At 37.4% G+C, this 14397-nt stretch overlaps 1 protein-coding gene across 3 annotated transcripts in view; it reads right to left on the reverse strand.

Moving 5' to 3' along the window:
* Br140 (bromodomain-containing protein 140) overlaps window positions 1–14397 on the reverse strand; it is a 507858-nt gene that overhangs the window by 333543 nt on the left and 159918 nt on the right. For all 3 annotated transcript variants that reach the window (XM_090369105.1, XM_090369103.1, XM_090369102.1), the window contains exons 5-6: window positions 2366–2508; window positions 1091–1242 (exon numbers count right to left, since the gene is read on the reverse strand). In XM_090369105.1, coding sequence (XP_090225231.1) covers window positions 1091–1242; window positions 2366–2508 — 295 coding nt within the window. The remainder of the gene's footprint in view (window positions 1–1090; window positions 1243–2365; window positions 2509–14397) is intronic.

Raw genomic sequence — 14397 nt, forward strand, 5'->3', positions numbered from 1 at the left:
ATCTTTTCACATTTCCTTTGTTATTCGTAGCCATATTTTTGTACGGGTTAGAAAGAACTTGTCCACAATAAAGTCACTTTCTTCCATTAACACACCAGAAAAAGTCTGTTTTACACTGCAAAACGGTTGATTTATCACTTTTGTAAGCATATCAATTTATAAATTGTTAAATTTATAAGCATATAAATTAAAAGCAAACAACGAAACCTTCCATGACAAGCGCATAACACATACTGAACAAGGATTAGCGAGAAACATCCACGCTCACAATTTTGCCACCCCTCTCCCCCCCCCACCCACTGAGCACTGTTTTGATCGGGAAAGATAATTTTAGCCATGCCCATGTTTTTTTATGGCGGAAAATGTTCACGGCGCTTTAAAATTCACATTTTTTTAGGTTTAATTTTATAGTAAATCAGCGACCGCGAATACAGATACTGCGAATAGCGGGGGTTTACTGTAATACAAACTGACAATGAAGATAATAAGGGTTGAGAACAAAGATAAGCTATATGAATGTAGAAGATGCTTCCATACCAAGAAACTACACAACTTTTCTGAATTATGTGGGTATAACACATTTGTCCTGAACTGACATCTTTTTAGAATAATCCAGGTGATCTTTGTATTTGTGGTCCCTGTTAAGTGATATTTCACTGTTACTTTCTGGAATACATACTTTAGGGCACTATTTATTATAAGAGTTAATTACAGTTTTACCTTATTAATTCCTATTAATTATACCTATTTCAATTATGATAAAAAATAATAGTAATTAAGCAATGCTCAAATCATTCTTCTCTTTCTTGGTGATTCCCTTCTACTTCTGACTCTCTCTCTCTCTCTCTCTCTCAGGGTAAAGCAGAAATTTTTATTTTATTTATATCTTTTTATTTTTATTTTTTTCTGGCTGGTGCAGCATAAGCCTCAGGCTTCCTTGCACCACATGGCTAATAATAATAATAAACTTTCAACATCCATACATTGCCACTACCCAGTCCTTCAAAATGCACTACTCATTTATTATAATATTTAAGTATAGAAAAGAACTGCAAAAAAAAAAAAAAAAAAAATGTGAGCTTTAACATACCTATCAGGAGGAATTGTAGGCAGGGAAACAACAGGAACTGCAGAACGCTTTTCAGCTAAAATTTTACGTGCTTTACGCATTTTTTCTCTTGACTTTGCTTTTGCTTTGGCCTTTTTGATGCTGTCTGTCTTTCCATCCCCATCTTCATCAAACTATAAGATTAAACCAGAATTCAAACTAACAACTGGAAAACCTCTAGTATCAATAAAATAAATTCAAATTTTTAGTCATTTAGTTAATACGATTTAGCCATTTATTGATTATTACATTAATTGCATGCATTTTCTTGTCTTCCCCATATAAGTGTCACTTCAAATATCCAAAAACTGATTAGTATATCAATGAACCATTATAAAAAAAAAAGTGATCAAGAGGGGAGTGCACACACTCCTAGTGGTAGAGGGAAAGATTTGGGTGAAGGAGTCTGAGTTAGAGTTATGAGTGAGTACAACTAAAGCAATGAAACAAAACATGATAAAAATAAACAAATTATTAATAAAGGGATTTAACTAGATTCATTTCTGTCCTTCTTAAGATCTTTGTAAAAATGGGAAAGTGAGGAAACTGCAATTATTTTTACCACTAGTGGCCTCCCTGAACAGACGGCTTATTTCACATCCACAACAAAAGTTGTTCGTTGAGCAATATTTCTCAAATCTTACTCTCTCCATGCATGCTGACAGAAGCAGAAATGCACAAAGAATGCAAAACCATAAGATACTATACAAGGTAATATGGCTACCAAAGTTTCTAGTGGAGGCCAGATGAGAACTAGTGCCATGTTTCGATTCTTATCACATTTTAAGCTGCATTTTGAAGTATGAAAAGGGCAAAGTTGTTCATCTGCAGTTTCCACAGTCAATGTTTGGAATAGTTGGAGAGTTCAAAATCTGCATTATGTTTGGTAAACTTCATATTTAAAGAATCTATTACAAAAGCAATACAAATAAAAATTTTTTTTGATATGTTAAAGATTTTTAGCAGTTGCTAATATGCTTAAAAAATCGAGTGATTGAATTTCCCATTACAGAAACTGTATTCTTATAAAAGGAGTATTTACTCTTTATTTCTATTATTGCATTTTCCTAATCCATTTCTAATTCAAGCATGTGCAAAAGTAAAATATTCTGTCAACAAATTATAAAGTGCAAGTAGAACAATAATAAAAAAAAAAACCTCAAAATTATGTTAATGATTGCCATTATCAGTACGGTGAAATTTAAAACAATGATAGGTTAAATTCTCGAGTTCTCAATAATAATCGTTAAAAATTACCAGGCTATCAGAATCCACTGGGGTATGAACATCACAATAGGCTGTCTTCCTCACATTGTATGAAGTCCCATTACTACCATTTTCTCGTACTGCTTCCATTTTCATGTACAATCCTGCTTGCTGTGCACACGTAACATGGAATGCTAAAAATTGTAATAAGCTGTATCAGTGTTTAAAAAACATACAATCATGCCATTTCAGTCATTTAATACATTAACCTAAGATTTAAAAAGAATATTAGAATTAGTATTAGCCATATAGTGCAAAGATGAAAGAGGTTTTTTGTTCACCAGCCAAACCAGGAAGAAGATTATGTTCTATAATTTGCAAATAAACAATCAACATATATGAAATCATCATTATGAAATGCTACATCTATTTTTCTATTTCTTTCTATGCCCTGCACTGTATGCTGTTCTTACACTTATTTGTTTTCAAATGACCGGTTACATCGCATTTCCTGGCACTTGATATTAAAGATCACCTCCATATGCCATACACAAGGCATGTGTGCTACCTTTTTCAGATTTCACAGTACATGAAAAATCTTGCGAATATGTCATCTGAAAATTTAAATAGTATTTCTTTGGACCTTACTGAAAGACTATTTATTACCCTTTCACCATACAAGTATGATGAAATGGTTACACATTACAGAGGACACTTATCTTGCATTTCTATTTTGAAATTAGTATTAGTAGTGGCAAATGATGCAAGAAAGCAAGCAAAAAAAAAAAAAAAAAAAAAAAACTTGCACAATTCACCCATCCGTATTTTCCAAAGTCTAGGTATTCCATGGTTTTATTCAAAACACACTTCCACAACATATGGAAGTTTGTTCCAACAATCAACCACCTGCTGGCTGAAGGCAAACAACACCACATATCTATCCCACAACCATTTTCCACAATTTGAATTTATGCCCCTCATGTAGTCTCAGCAAGAGGAAGAATGCCATCAACATTTAGCTTACTCAATCCATTCAAGGCCTTAAACACCTCAATCAGATCTCCTTGTAGGTGCCTAGTTACCAGATGCCAATTTGAAGAACTGAAGCCTTTCTTTTGTTCCCTTTACCAATCTGGTTGCCCTGCTTTGCACCCGTTCCAGCAGATCTACATCCTCCCTAAAGTGAAGCCTCCAGACCTGTACAGAATACTCAAAATGCAGCCTGATCATGGCCATACAAAGGGATAATCACCCCCCCCCCCTTTATCCCTGCTAGCAGAGTTTCTGTATATAATTGACAAAACTCCATGAGCTGTCCTAGCAGCTTGTCTGCACTGCTCAGAAAACTTCATATTTGACTGCACAACTGCCTCCAGATCTTTCTCACTTTCCACTAACTTGTTTAGTATTATACAGTTGGTGTCAATCTGGAATTACTGCTACCCATATGCAATACCTTGCATTTGTCAATGTTAAACTTCAATTTTCATAATCTTATTGCAGTAGCTCAACCTGATTACTGTCATTAACCACCATGCCAACTTCTGTATCATCTGCAAACTTAGATACTAAGCCTGATAAACCTTCATCAATATCATTAATAAATATTGAAACAATACAGTTGGTGTCAATACTAAATATTGAAAAAAATATTATAAATATTAAATTGTTTAATATTATAAATATTCAACTGTATAAATATTATACAGTTGGTGTCAATCTGGAATTACTGCTACCCATATGCAGTACCTTGCATTTGTCAATGTTAAACTTCAATTTTCATAATCTTATTGCAGTAGCTCAACCTGATTACTGTCATTAACCACCCTGCCAACTTTTGTATCATCTGCAAACTTAGATACTAAGCCTGATAAACCTTCATGAATATTGTTACTAAATATTGAAACAACAATGGGCACAGCACTGAACCATGGGAGACTCTGCTAATATACATCCACAATGTGAACATTTGACTGCTAATATAATTTGTTCCATTTTTTGCTTTGTAGTTTTAAGCTTTTCTTCATTTCTTTTGGTGAGTGCCCAAGTTTCAGTTTCACAAATCATGGTGAGGAGTATAAATTGGTTCATTATTTTGTTTCAGACAAATTGGGTTATTGCTCCTTAGTATGTGACTATATTTCCTGAATGCTATCCATCCAAAATTTATTCTTCTCTTGACTTCCAGCCATTTATCATTATTACAGCTAATGATTTGTCCCAGATAAGTATATGAATCCACCTTTTCAATTACTGCTCCTTCAATCATCATATCCCATGATAGGGTTCATCATTACTTTTCTTTTAGCCATATTCATCTTTAGTCCAAAATCCTTACTAACTCTGCATAGCTGATTAAGATTTTCCTAATTCTTTGGGATCGTGGCTTATGATCACAAAGTCATCTGCAAATTGCAAATAGGTTAGGTACTCTCCATTCACATTGACTCCCTTCTGCGACCAGTCCAATCTTCTGAAACCTTCAAGGGCAGCAGTAAACAAACATTCAGTGCAGCTAGTGAACCAACTGTGTCTCCTTGTCAAACTCCTTTCTCAGCTTTAAATTTGCTACTGTCTTTGTCTAGTCTAATACAGGAGGTAGCATTCTCATATATTTTCTTCAAAATCATAATGTATGAGGTCTCAATGCCTTGTCTTTCCAGTGCCTGAAACATTGGTATTAGCAATGGCCACATGGTGCAAGAAAGCCTATGGATTATGCTGCACCAGCCAAAAAAAAAGAATAAAATAATAAGAAAATTTTAAAAAATAAATAATTAGTAAAAGGAAATAGACAACCTATGCATTTCCCTCCTACCGTAAGTAAATATCCAGCTGACTTTGAATCTACCCAAACTGTCAGCCTCTACCACCCAGGTGATCTGAATGGGGTGTTTAAGGCTCTCAATGGATTGAGCAAGCTCGGTGCTGGTTACATTCTTCCTCAGGCTACACACAAGGTGGACATATATTCAAATTAAGAAAGGATGGTTGCAGAACAGACATGTGGAAGTCTGCCTTCAGCCAGAGTGTGGTTGATTAATGGAACAAACTTCCATCTGCTGTTATGGAAGTGAATACTTTTGAATAAATTCAAGGAAGAACTAAACAAACTTTTGGAAAATATGGACAGGTGATGTTGGAAGTGTTTTTTTTTTTTTTTTCTTGCCAATGCTGTACAAGCTTGCTGTCTATCATTTTCCACTACTAATACTTGATGATATCACATATCTCTAGGGGTAAAGGGAACGGTTATTGCTTTCTTCAAGGCGACTACGATGGACTGAGACAGTATTTAAATTCTATACAGTGGGACCAACTGATGATGTTACCAACAGCAAATTCAAAATGGGAAGCATTCAAAGAACTTATCTTGGAAGCTACTAGGCTTTACATACCAACTAAGAAATATTGTTCAAGGTTTAGGCCTAAGTGGATGTCAGATGAACTAATGAGACATATGGCAGAGAAGAAAAATGCATGGGACACATACAAATTAACACGTGACACAGAAGCCTATGATAGATACAAGTTGATCTGTAACAAAGTTACAGAGGAGGTTAGGCAGGCTAAGGCAGATTACGAGAAATCTTTGGCAAGGGATGCAAAGAAAAACAGCAAAGAGTTCTTTACTTATGTAAATTCTAGAAGGAATGGGATGAATCAGATTGGTCCACTTGATATCGATGGGTCAACTGTTGATGATCCTGCTCAGGTAGCTAACAAACTAAATGAATATTTTGCATCGGCATCCACACATGAGGAGTTATTCAGCAAGGGGAATGCCAGAGGGGAAGCAAACTCTGGCAGTGAGCTAGATGATTTTGTAATAATTGAGAGTAAAGTGGAGGAGAAATGGTTGAAGATAAAAACAAGAAAGGCACCTGGGGTGGATGGGATCTATCCAGTTATATTAAAGGAGGCAGCAAAGGAAGTAAGCAAACCCTTAGCCATAATTATGAGAGCTTCCTTGAACTCAGGGGAGGTACCCATGGACTGGAGATGTGCAAATGTGACCCCAATTCACAAAGGAGGATCAAAGGGCGACACAAGTAATTATAGGCCTGTTAGTTTAACTTCTGTTCCCGGAAAATTAATGGAAGCACTGGTTAAAGAAGCACTGCAGGATCATCTAGAAAGACTTCAGTTATAGCTCAGACACAGCATGGTTTTGTTAAGGGGAAGTCTTGCCTGACCAATTTGATTGGATACTATGATGTAGTCACAAAAGAACTGGATGCAGGGAATAACTTTGATATTATATATTTGGATCTTAGAAAGGCTTTTGATACTGTTGCGCATGGAAGATTGCTGCACAAATTGGAGCAGTGTGGCATTGGAGGCAAATTGCTGCTATGGATAAAGGGGTGTTTGAGGGGGAGAAGACAGAGAGTGGTAATCAATGGACACTGCTCATCGTGGACTAATGTAATTAGTGGAGTCCCTCAGGGTTCAGTGTTGGGTCCATTATTGTTTTCTGTATTTATAAATGATACTGATGATGGTATATCAAGCTTAATGTCCAAGTTTGCAGAAGATACAAAGGTTGGCAGGGTTGTCAAGGACACTACTGACACTATGCTACTGCAACAGGATCTGGAAAGGTTGAGCAGATGGGCTGAGAGGTGGCAAATGAAGTTTAACATTGACAAATGTAAAGTACTACATATGGGAAACAGCAACCCAAAAGCAACGTAGAACTCTGTTCTACTACACTGGTAGAGAATGAAAGGGACCTGCGGGTGGTTGTGCAGGCAGATATGAAGTTTTCTGAGCAGTGCAGATGGGCTGCAAGAGTAGCTCATGGTGTATTGTCGATGATATATAGGAATTTTTCTAGTAGGGATAAGGAGGTGATTATTCCCTTGTATAAGGCAATGGTCAGGCCACACCTAGAGTACTGTATACAGGTCTGGAGGCCTCATTTCAAGAAGGATGTAGAGATGCTGGAACGAGTACAGAGAAGGGCAACAAGATTGGTGAATGGAACAGAGGGGTGCTCTTACGAAGAAAGGCTTAAGTTTTGCAAATTACAGTGTCTGGAGACTAGGCACCAGTGAGGTGATCTGATAGAGGTGTATAAAGCCTTGAATGGTTTGAGCATGCTCAATGCTGATGGGATTCTTCCTCTTGCACAGAATAATCACCTGAGAGGGCATAAATTCAAATTGAGGAAAGACGGATGTAGAATAGACGTGAGGAATTTTGCCTTTAGCCAGCAGGTGGTTGGTTGGTGGAACAGACTTCCATCCCTTGTCGTGGAAGTTGATAGCCTAAATAAGTTTAAGGCTCGGCTGGACAGGTATTTCGAACGAACAGAGGGGTGAAGTGGAAGTGGTTATTTTTTATTTATTTTTTTTTTTGTCTGATGCTGCATAAGCTTGCTTTCTTGCATCAAATGCCTCTACTAATGCTAATATACAGGATTAGAGAAGTGGATCATGCTGGGTTGTTACATGATGAAATGGTGCTATGACTGCCACAAGCCACCAAAATAGTATGATAATTTTCATGGCCTGTGGGAGTACATAGCATGCAGCGTGTGCATTTTGACATGACACTATACAATTTTTTTTTTTTTTGTTTGTTTTTCTTTGTTGGCAAGATCATATTTAATCTTTTAATGCTACTTTTTAATCCAGCTTATGGACTGCACCTTTATCCCCATTCTCCTTCATCTGACATTTCGGCACATATTATCTCACAGCAACCAGAAGTATCATTATAATAATATACATTTACAGAGATGTCTGAAACATTGGGACATAACAGTACATAGCAGAATTACTTACCCCCCACTCCCATCTGTTGTGTAAAATGATAAACTGTTTGAGAGTTGCTTTATATTCCTAGTAAAAATACGTTAGTTTAAATTGAATTTAGACAGAGATTTTGTAGGTTATTACTTAGTATCGGTAAGGGTATCAAATCCACGTGTGGACAAGTTTTGCAGCTCCCGCGAACGCAGAGTTTTTAATTATACTTAGCCGCTTTATTGACCTAATTGTTAAATTAAATTATTTTCTATAAGTAGCTTATAGACCTAGTCAAGCTCCATGGTTTATTTTGAATTTAGATAGAGTGATTTGGAAAGTAAATAATACCTCGTGTCTGTAGATTAACCGTTCGTAACTTGCCACCATTGTCATAAGATAAAACGTGTGCTAGTGTAAGGCTTAAGGTAAAACTAGATAGCAAGTATGGTAGTATCAATTAATCAGTAAAATTTATTAAACTTATTAAATTTCATTGGCTAGTAAAAGATAGCGAATGCTTAGAAAGCGGTACTCACCTTGAATTAATCTGCGATGGCTTACTTAGGCAGCGTGGTTAATATTTAGGTTGAATTGTTAAGTTGAATAAAAGTAAAAGGGGGGAGAATAGGTAAGTGTTGACTGAGTTAAAATAGGCCCAAGGAAACAGAAGCGTACGCATCCAATCCTTGATTGTCATTGAAGTAAAGAAGCAAAAGAATAATTGAAACCTAAATCAGATGAATACGGCGAAGCCAATAGTTATTACGGGGACTTTCGTTAGTTAAAATGTCTTCAGTTGGCAACGTGTGGAGAGTGAATACGCATGGTATTTAAGAAATAAATTATACTCTCGTGATGCCTTTTTTAACATGTGGGAACTTTAATCGCGAGAGATTCCAAATTGGGGAAAGATTGAAGGGGAGTTTGGAATTTAGAATTTTAAGGTTTGAGTGGTGCCGGTACCATTCAATAGCTAGGGCTTCATATTGAAGTATTCTGTAGCTGGATTTTAGTTTACTGATGGAAATGGCAGAGTAAATGAGGGGGGGGGGGGGAGTTGGTCTGGGCATGAATTATAAGTTCTGTAACAGATTGGTTAGACATGAGACTATGGAAATGATAGTATGCACGGGTGTTGGATGTTTTTGATGAGCCTAATTTGGCAGTGGTACTTCCGATGTAACGTATTACAGTTTTGTTGACAATTTATGAGGTATATTATATTATTGAGGTCGTTTGTAGGATATTTGTGTGTGTTTTTATAGGAGCTGAAGAAGGATCCTAATTTGTTGTAGGTGGAAAAAGCAAGGGAGATATCAGTGTCGTTAAATAAATGGCAAAACTGTCCTACGAGTTCATTGTGATAAGGGAGGACTAAGCGGATGTTTGTTTTATCATTGTCTTTGATTGGATTGTTAAGTTTAATTTTATTTTTAGCGATGGAGATTGCGTTTAAAATAAGTTGGTGGGGGTAACCTCTGGATATAAATTTGTCGGTAAGATATTGGATTTCGTTATAAAGGTCGGTTGGTGAGGAGCTGTACTTTAGTGCATTGTGAATTTGATTATATAAAACTGCTTTTTTAGTGTTTAAGGGGTGATAAGAGGTAAAATGTAGGTATTTACCGGTGTTTGTATTTTTCCTGAAGATTTTTGTATTTAATTTGGTGCCTATTGAATAGATAGTGAGATTGAGGAAATTTATCTGATTGTTTTGTCCAATTTCAAGGGTGAATTTAAGTCTGTCGTGTATAGAGTTGAGTTTTACGAAGAGGTTATCAATGATGGATCTGTTGCCTATTACAAGAATGTCGTCGGCGTAGCGCATGTATAGTTTTAGTTCGGGGGAAAGGGGTGTAGAATTTGGCTCTCAATGGTGGCTAGGTAAATTTCGGACAATGAGGTTGAAATGCCTAGGCCCATCGGTAAGCCAAATATTTGTTGAATCTAAAATATCTTGCCTCTAATAGAAGGGTGGTGAGCTCAAGAATATGGTCTATAGAAAGGGAGGTACGTTTTGTTAAGGTATTGTCTGTTTCTAAAAACTTGCGTAAGGCTTGTAAAGTAAATGGGATGTGGACATTAGTGTAGAGAGAAGTGATGTCATAGGAAACTAAGGTGTCTATATCGGATATTGTAATATTATTGATTTTTTGAAAAGCTTGATTGGTGTTATTGATCTTGAATGTGACCCTTGAAATTGGACAAAACAGTCAAACAAAACTAGAGCCACATCACTTCCACTAGTTTGAGCCTTTTGCTTTGCTGCTCTGGTCTGAGTCATGATTTCTATTCAAATTCAATAAAATTCCAATACAAAATATAACCCTAAACCTATATACCAATGGAGTTATAACACTATATATATGTATTTCGGTATCAAATATTATCCCCGAGTTACGTTATATGACTTTCTTATCCCCTGTCAACTTATATGTATTAATTTATGATGTGACGTTTGTAATAACTAGGTAGCTATATTTATTTAGTTAAAAAAGTACAATTCAATTGACATTGCGAAGTTTTAGAGATCTTCAAGTACCGTGTTAATACACTAGTAAAAGATAGCGAATGCTTAGAAAGTGGTACTCACCTTGAATTAATCTGCGATGGGGGGGCAGTTGTCCTCTGAATCACAGTCTATTGAAATGCATGCTTGTTTGATGTTTATGGAGCAATCAGGAACGGTACATGATATTGCCAAGGGGAATGTCTTTGTGTGTGCGCGCGATCTAAGGATGACGAGGAAATCAGGCGCCAACTCGGCATTGTTATGGGCTTATATGAGAGATTGAAGGACAGGGTGGATGCCCTCGAAGGATTTAAATTGAGGGCCCATCAGGCTCTCATCTGACCACATTAATGTCAGAGGTTGCACTTGAACATCACACAACACAGTGGCAACCCCCAAGGCAAAATGTGCTAGTCCCAAAGGAACTAGTTGTTGTAGGTGACTCTATTGTCAGGGAAATGGGGAACATATTGTGCAAAAAGGATAGATGGAACAGGACCAGGGTATGTCTGCCAGGGGCAAAGGTTGATGACGTTGTAGGGCAGATATCATCCTTTAAGGGCACAAAGAGTGATATTGTTGTACACATTGGCACTAATGATATTAAGAGTAGGAGACCGGCAAAATTACTTAACAAGTACAAGACAATGCTGAAAAAAAGCCATGAGTTATGGTTCAATTTGAAAGTGTCTGCAATTCTGCCCAGACATGATAGAGGGAGTATATGATGAGAGTCTTATCGATCAATTCGGCCCTGGAGAGATTGTGCAAGGCTCAAGGGATAGAATTTTTCTCGGCCTGGTTTGTGCTTGTTAACAGGAGAGACTGCTTCTACAGGGATGGTATACACTTAAATAGAAAGGGTGCAAGAATATTTGCTGATGCTATCGAGGCAGAGTAAGATGGGTCAGAAAACTGCTATCTTGGGAGGGGATACACGGAATAATAGAATAACAGTAGCTGCTGGCAGAAGTAAAAGTGATTCTTGCACTACTTCTATTGAAATGCAATTGAGCAGCAGCCTGGAAAGCAAGGCAATAGGAATTTCCAGGACTGGTGGGAGTCATAGTGGAACAAGTAAATACATGGGCTGTGTTAGAGTAACTAAGAGTAGAAACAGGTGCATGTATACTTGCATGTACGCCAACGCTAGGAGTATAGTTAATAAATTCGATGAGCTTGAAGTGCTAGTCAAGACACCAAAGGCAGATATTTTTGGGATATCAGAGACATGATGTCAAACAGACATAAGCAATGCAGAACTGGAATTTGGGGAGTACAATGTGTACAGAAAGGATAGACAGGACAGGAAGGGAGGAGGGGTTATGCTGTTAGTTAAGAAACACATAAAATCTAAGGAAGTGCATCCAATTGATGTGGGTGGACAATGCAATGTTGAGTCTGTTTGGTGACATAAGCACTGAGAAAGGAAAAATGAGAGTAGGTGTGTGTTATAGGCCTAATGAATCTGATCAGTATAATAAGCAATTGTGTAGAGAAATAGAGTGGGCCAGTAAATTAGAGTGTCTTATAATGGGGGATTTTAATTACAGGATATTGACTGGAATTTGTGGTTGGTCACTCACACACTAGCAAGGCTTTTATGGATTCATTGGATGATTGTTTTCTACATCAGCATGTTCGCGAGGCAACTAGAGGGAGTAATACTCTTGATCTGATTATCATTAGTAATTCTTCATGCATTAAGAATCTGCAGATAAAGGAACCACAAGGTGGCAGTGATCCCAGTGTGCTGAAGTGGGATTTACTCAAAGAGGTAACTACCATCAGGTGTAAACGGAAGAGTTTTTGCTTTCATAAAGGCAACTACAATGGTCTGAGACAGTATTTAAATTCTATACAGTGAGACCAACTGATAATGTTACCAACAGCAAATTGAAAATGGGAAACATTCAAAGAATTAATCTTGGAAGCTACTGGGCTTTTCATACCAACAAAAAAATATTGTTCAAGATTTAGGCCTAAATGGATGTCAGATGAACTAATTAGACATGTGACAGAGAAGAAAAAGGCATGGGATACATATAAATTAACATGTGACACAGAAGTCTATGATAGATATAAGCTGGTCTGTAACCAAGTTACAAAGGAGGCTAGGCAGGCGAAGGCAAATTACAATAAATCTTTGGCAAAGGATGCAAAGAAAAACAGCAAAGAGTTCTTTAGTTATGTAAAATCGCACAAGGGAAGGGGATCAATCAGATTGGTCCACTTGATATCAATGGTTCAACTGTTGATGATCCTGCTCAGTAGATAACAAACAAAGAATATTTTGCATCAACATTCACACATGAGGAGTTATTCAGGGAGGGGAATGCCAGAGGTGTATTCAACTCTGGCATTCTCTGATAATAACTCTGATATATCTGATAATCTTGTAATAACTGAGAGTAAAGTGGAGGAGAAATTGTTGAAGATAAACACAAGAAAGGCACCTGGGGTGGATGAAATTTATCCAGTTATATTAAAGGAGGCCGCAAAGGAAGTAAGCAAACCCTTAGCCATAATTATAAGAGCTTCCCTGGACTCAGGGGAGGTACCCATGGACTGGAGAAGTGCAAATGTGACCCCAATCCACAAAGGATGAACAAAGGGAGACACAGGTAATTAGAGACCTGTTAGTTTAACTTCTGTTCCAGGGAAATTAATGGAGGCACTGGTTAAAGAAGCATTGCAGGATCATCTAGACAAGACTTCAGTTATAGCTCGGACACAGCATGGGTTTGTTAAGGGGACGTCTTGTCTGACTAATTTGATAGGATACATGATGTATCCATAGAATAACTATGGATAAGATGCAAAGAATAACTTTGATATCATATATTTGGATCTCAAAAAAGCCTTTGATACTGTTGCACATGGAAGACTGCTGCACAAATTGGAGCAGTGTGGCATTGGAGGCAAATTGTTGCTACGGTTCAGTGAGAGAAGACAGAGAGTGGTAATCAATGGACACTGCTCTTTGTGGACTAATAATATTAGTGGAGTCCCTCAGGGTTCAGTGTTGGGTCCATTGTTGTTTTCTGTATTTATAAATGATATTGATGATGGTATATCAGGCTTAATGTGCAAGTTTGCAGACGATACAGAGGTTGGCAGGGTTATTAATGATACTACTGACAGTACACTGCTGCAACATAATCTAGAAAAGTTCAGCAAATGGGCTGAGAGTGGCAAATTAAGTTTAACATTAACAAATGTAAAGTACTACATGTGGGAAGCAGTAATCCCACGGTAACATATCAACTTTGTGGTACTATGCTGACAGTGGTAGAGAATGAAAAGGACCTGGGGGTAATTGTGCAGGCAATTACCCCCAGGTCCTTTCTGAAGTTTTCTGAGCAGTGCTGACGGGCTGCAAGAGTAACTCATGGTGTCTTGTCAATGATATACAAGACTCTTTCTAGCAGGGATAAGGAGGTGATTATCTCCTTGTATAAGGCAATGGTCAGGCCACACCTTGAGTACTGTGTACAGGTCTGGAGGCCTCATTTTAAGAAGGATGTAGAGCTCTTGGAATGAGTACAACTAGGCACCTGCGAGGTGATCTGATTGAGGTGTATAAAACCTTGAATGGTTTGAGCATGCTCAATGCGGATGGGATTCTTCCTCTTGCTCAGAATAATCGCCTGAGAGGGAATAAATTCAAATTGAGGAAAGACAGTTGTAGGATATATTTCAGCAATCAACCACCCGCTTTAGCCAGCTGGTGGTTGATTGCTGAAACAAACCTCCATCTTTAGTTGTAGAAGTTGATAGCTTAAACAGATTCAAGGCAGAACTTTACAAAAAAT

Source organism: Mastigoproctus giganteus, chromosome 2, assembly GCF_048544385.1.
Source record: "Mastigoproctus giganteus isolate SK-2022 chromosome 2, ASM4854438v1, whole genome shotgun sequence".
NCBI classification, from domain to species: domain Eukaryota; kingdom Metazoa; phylum Arthropoda; class Arachnida; order Uropygi; family Thelyphonidae; genus Mastigoproctus; species Mastigoproctus giganteus.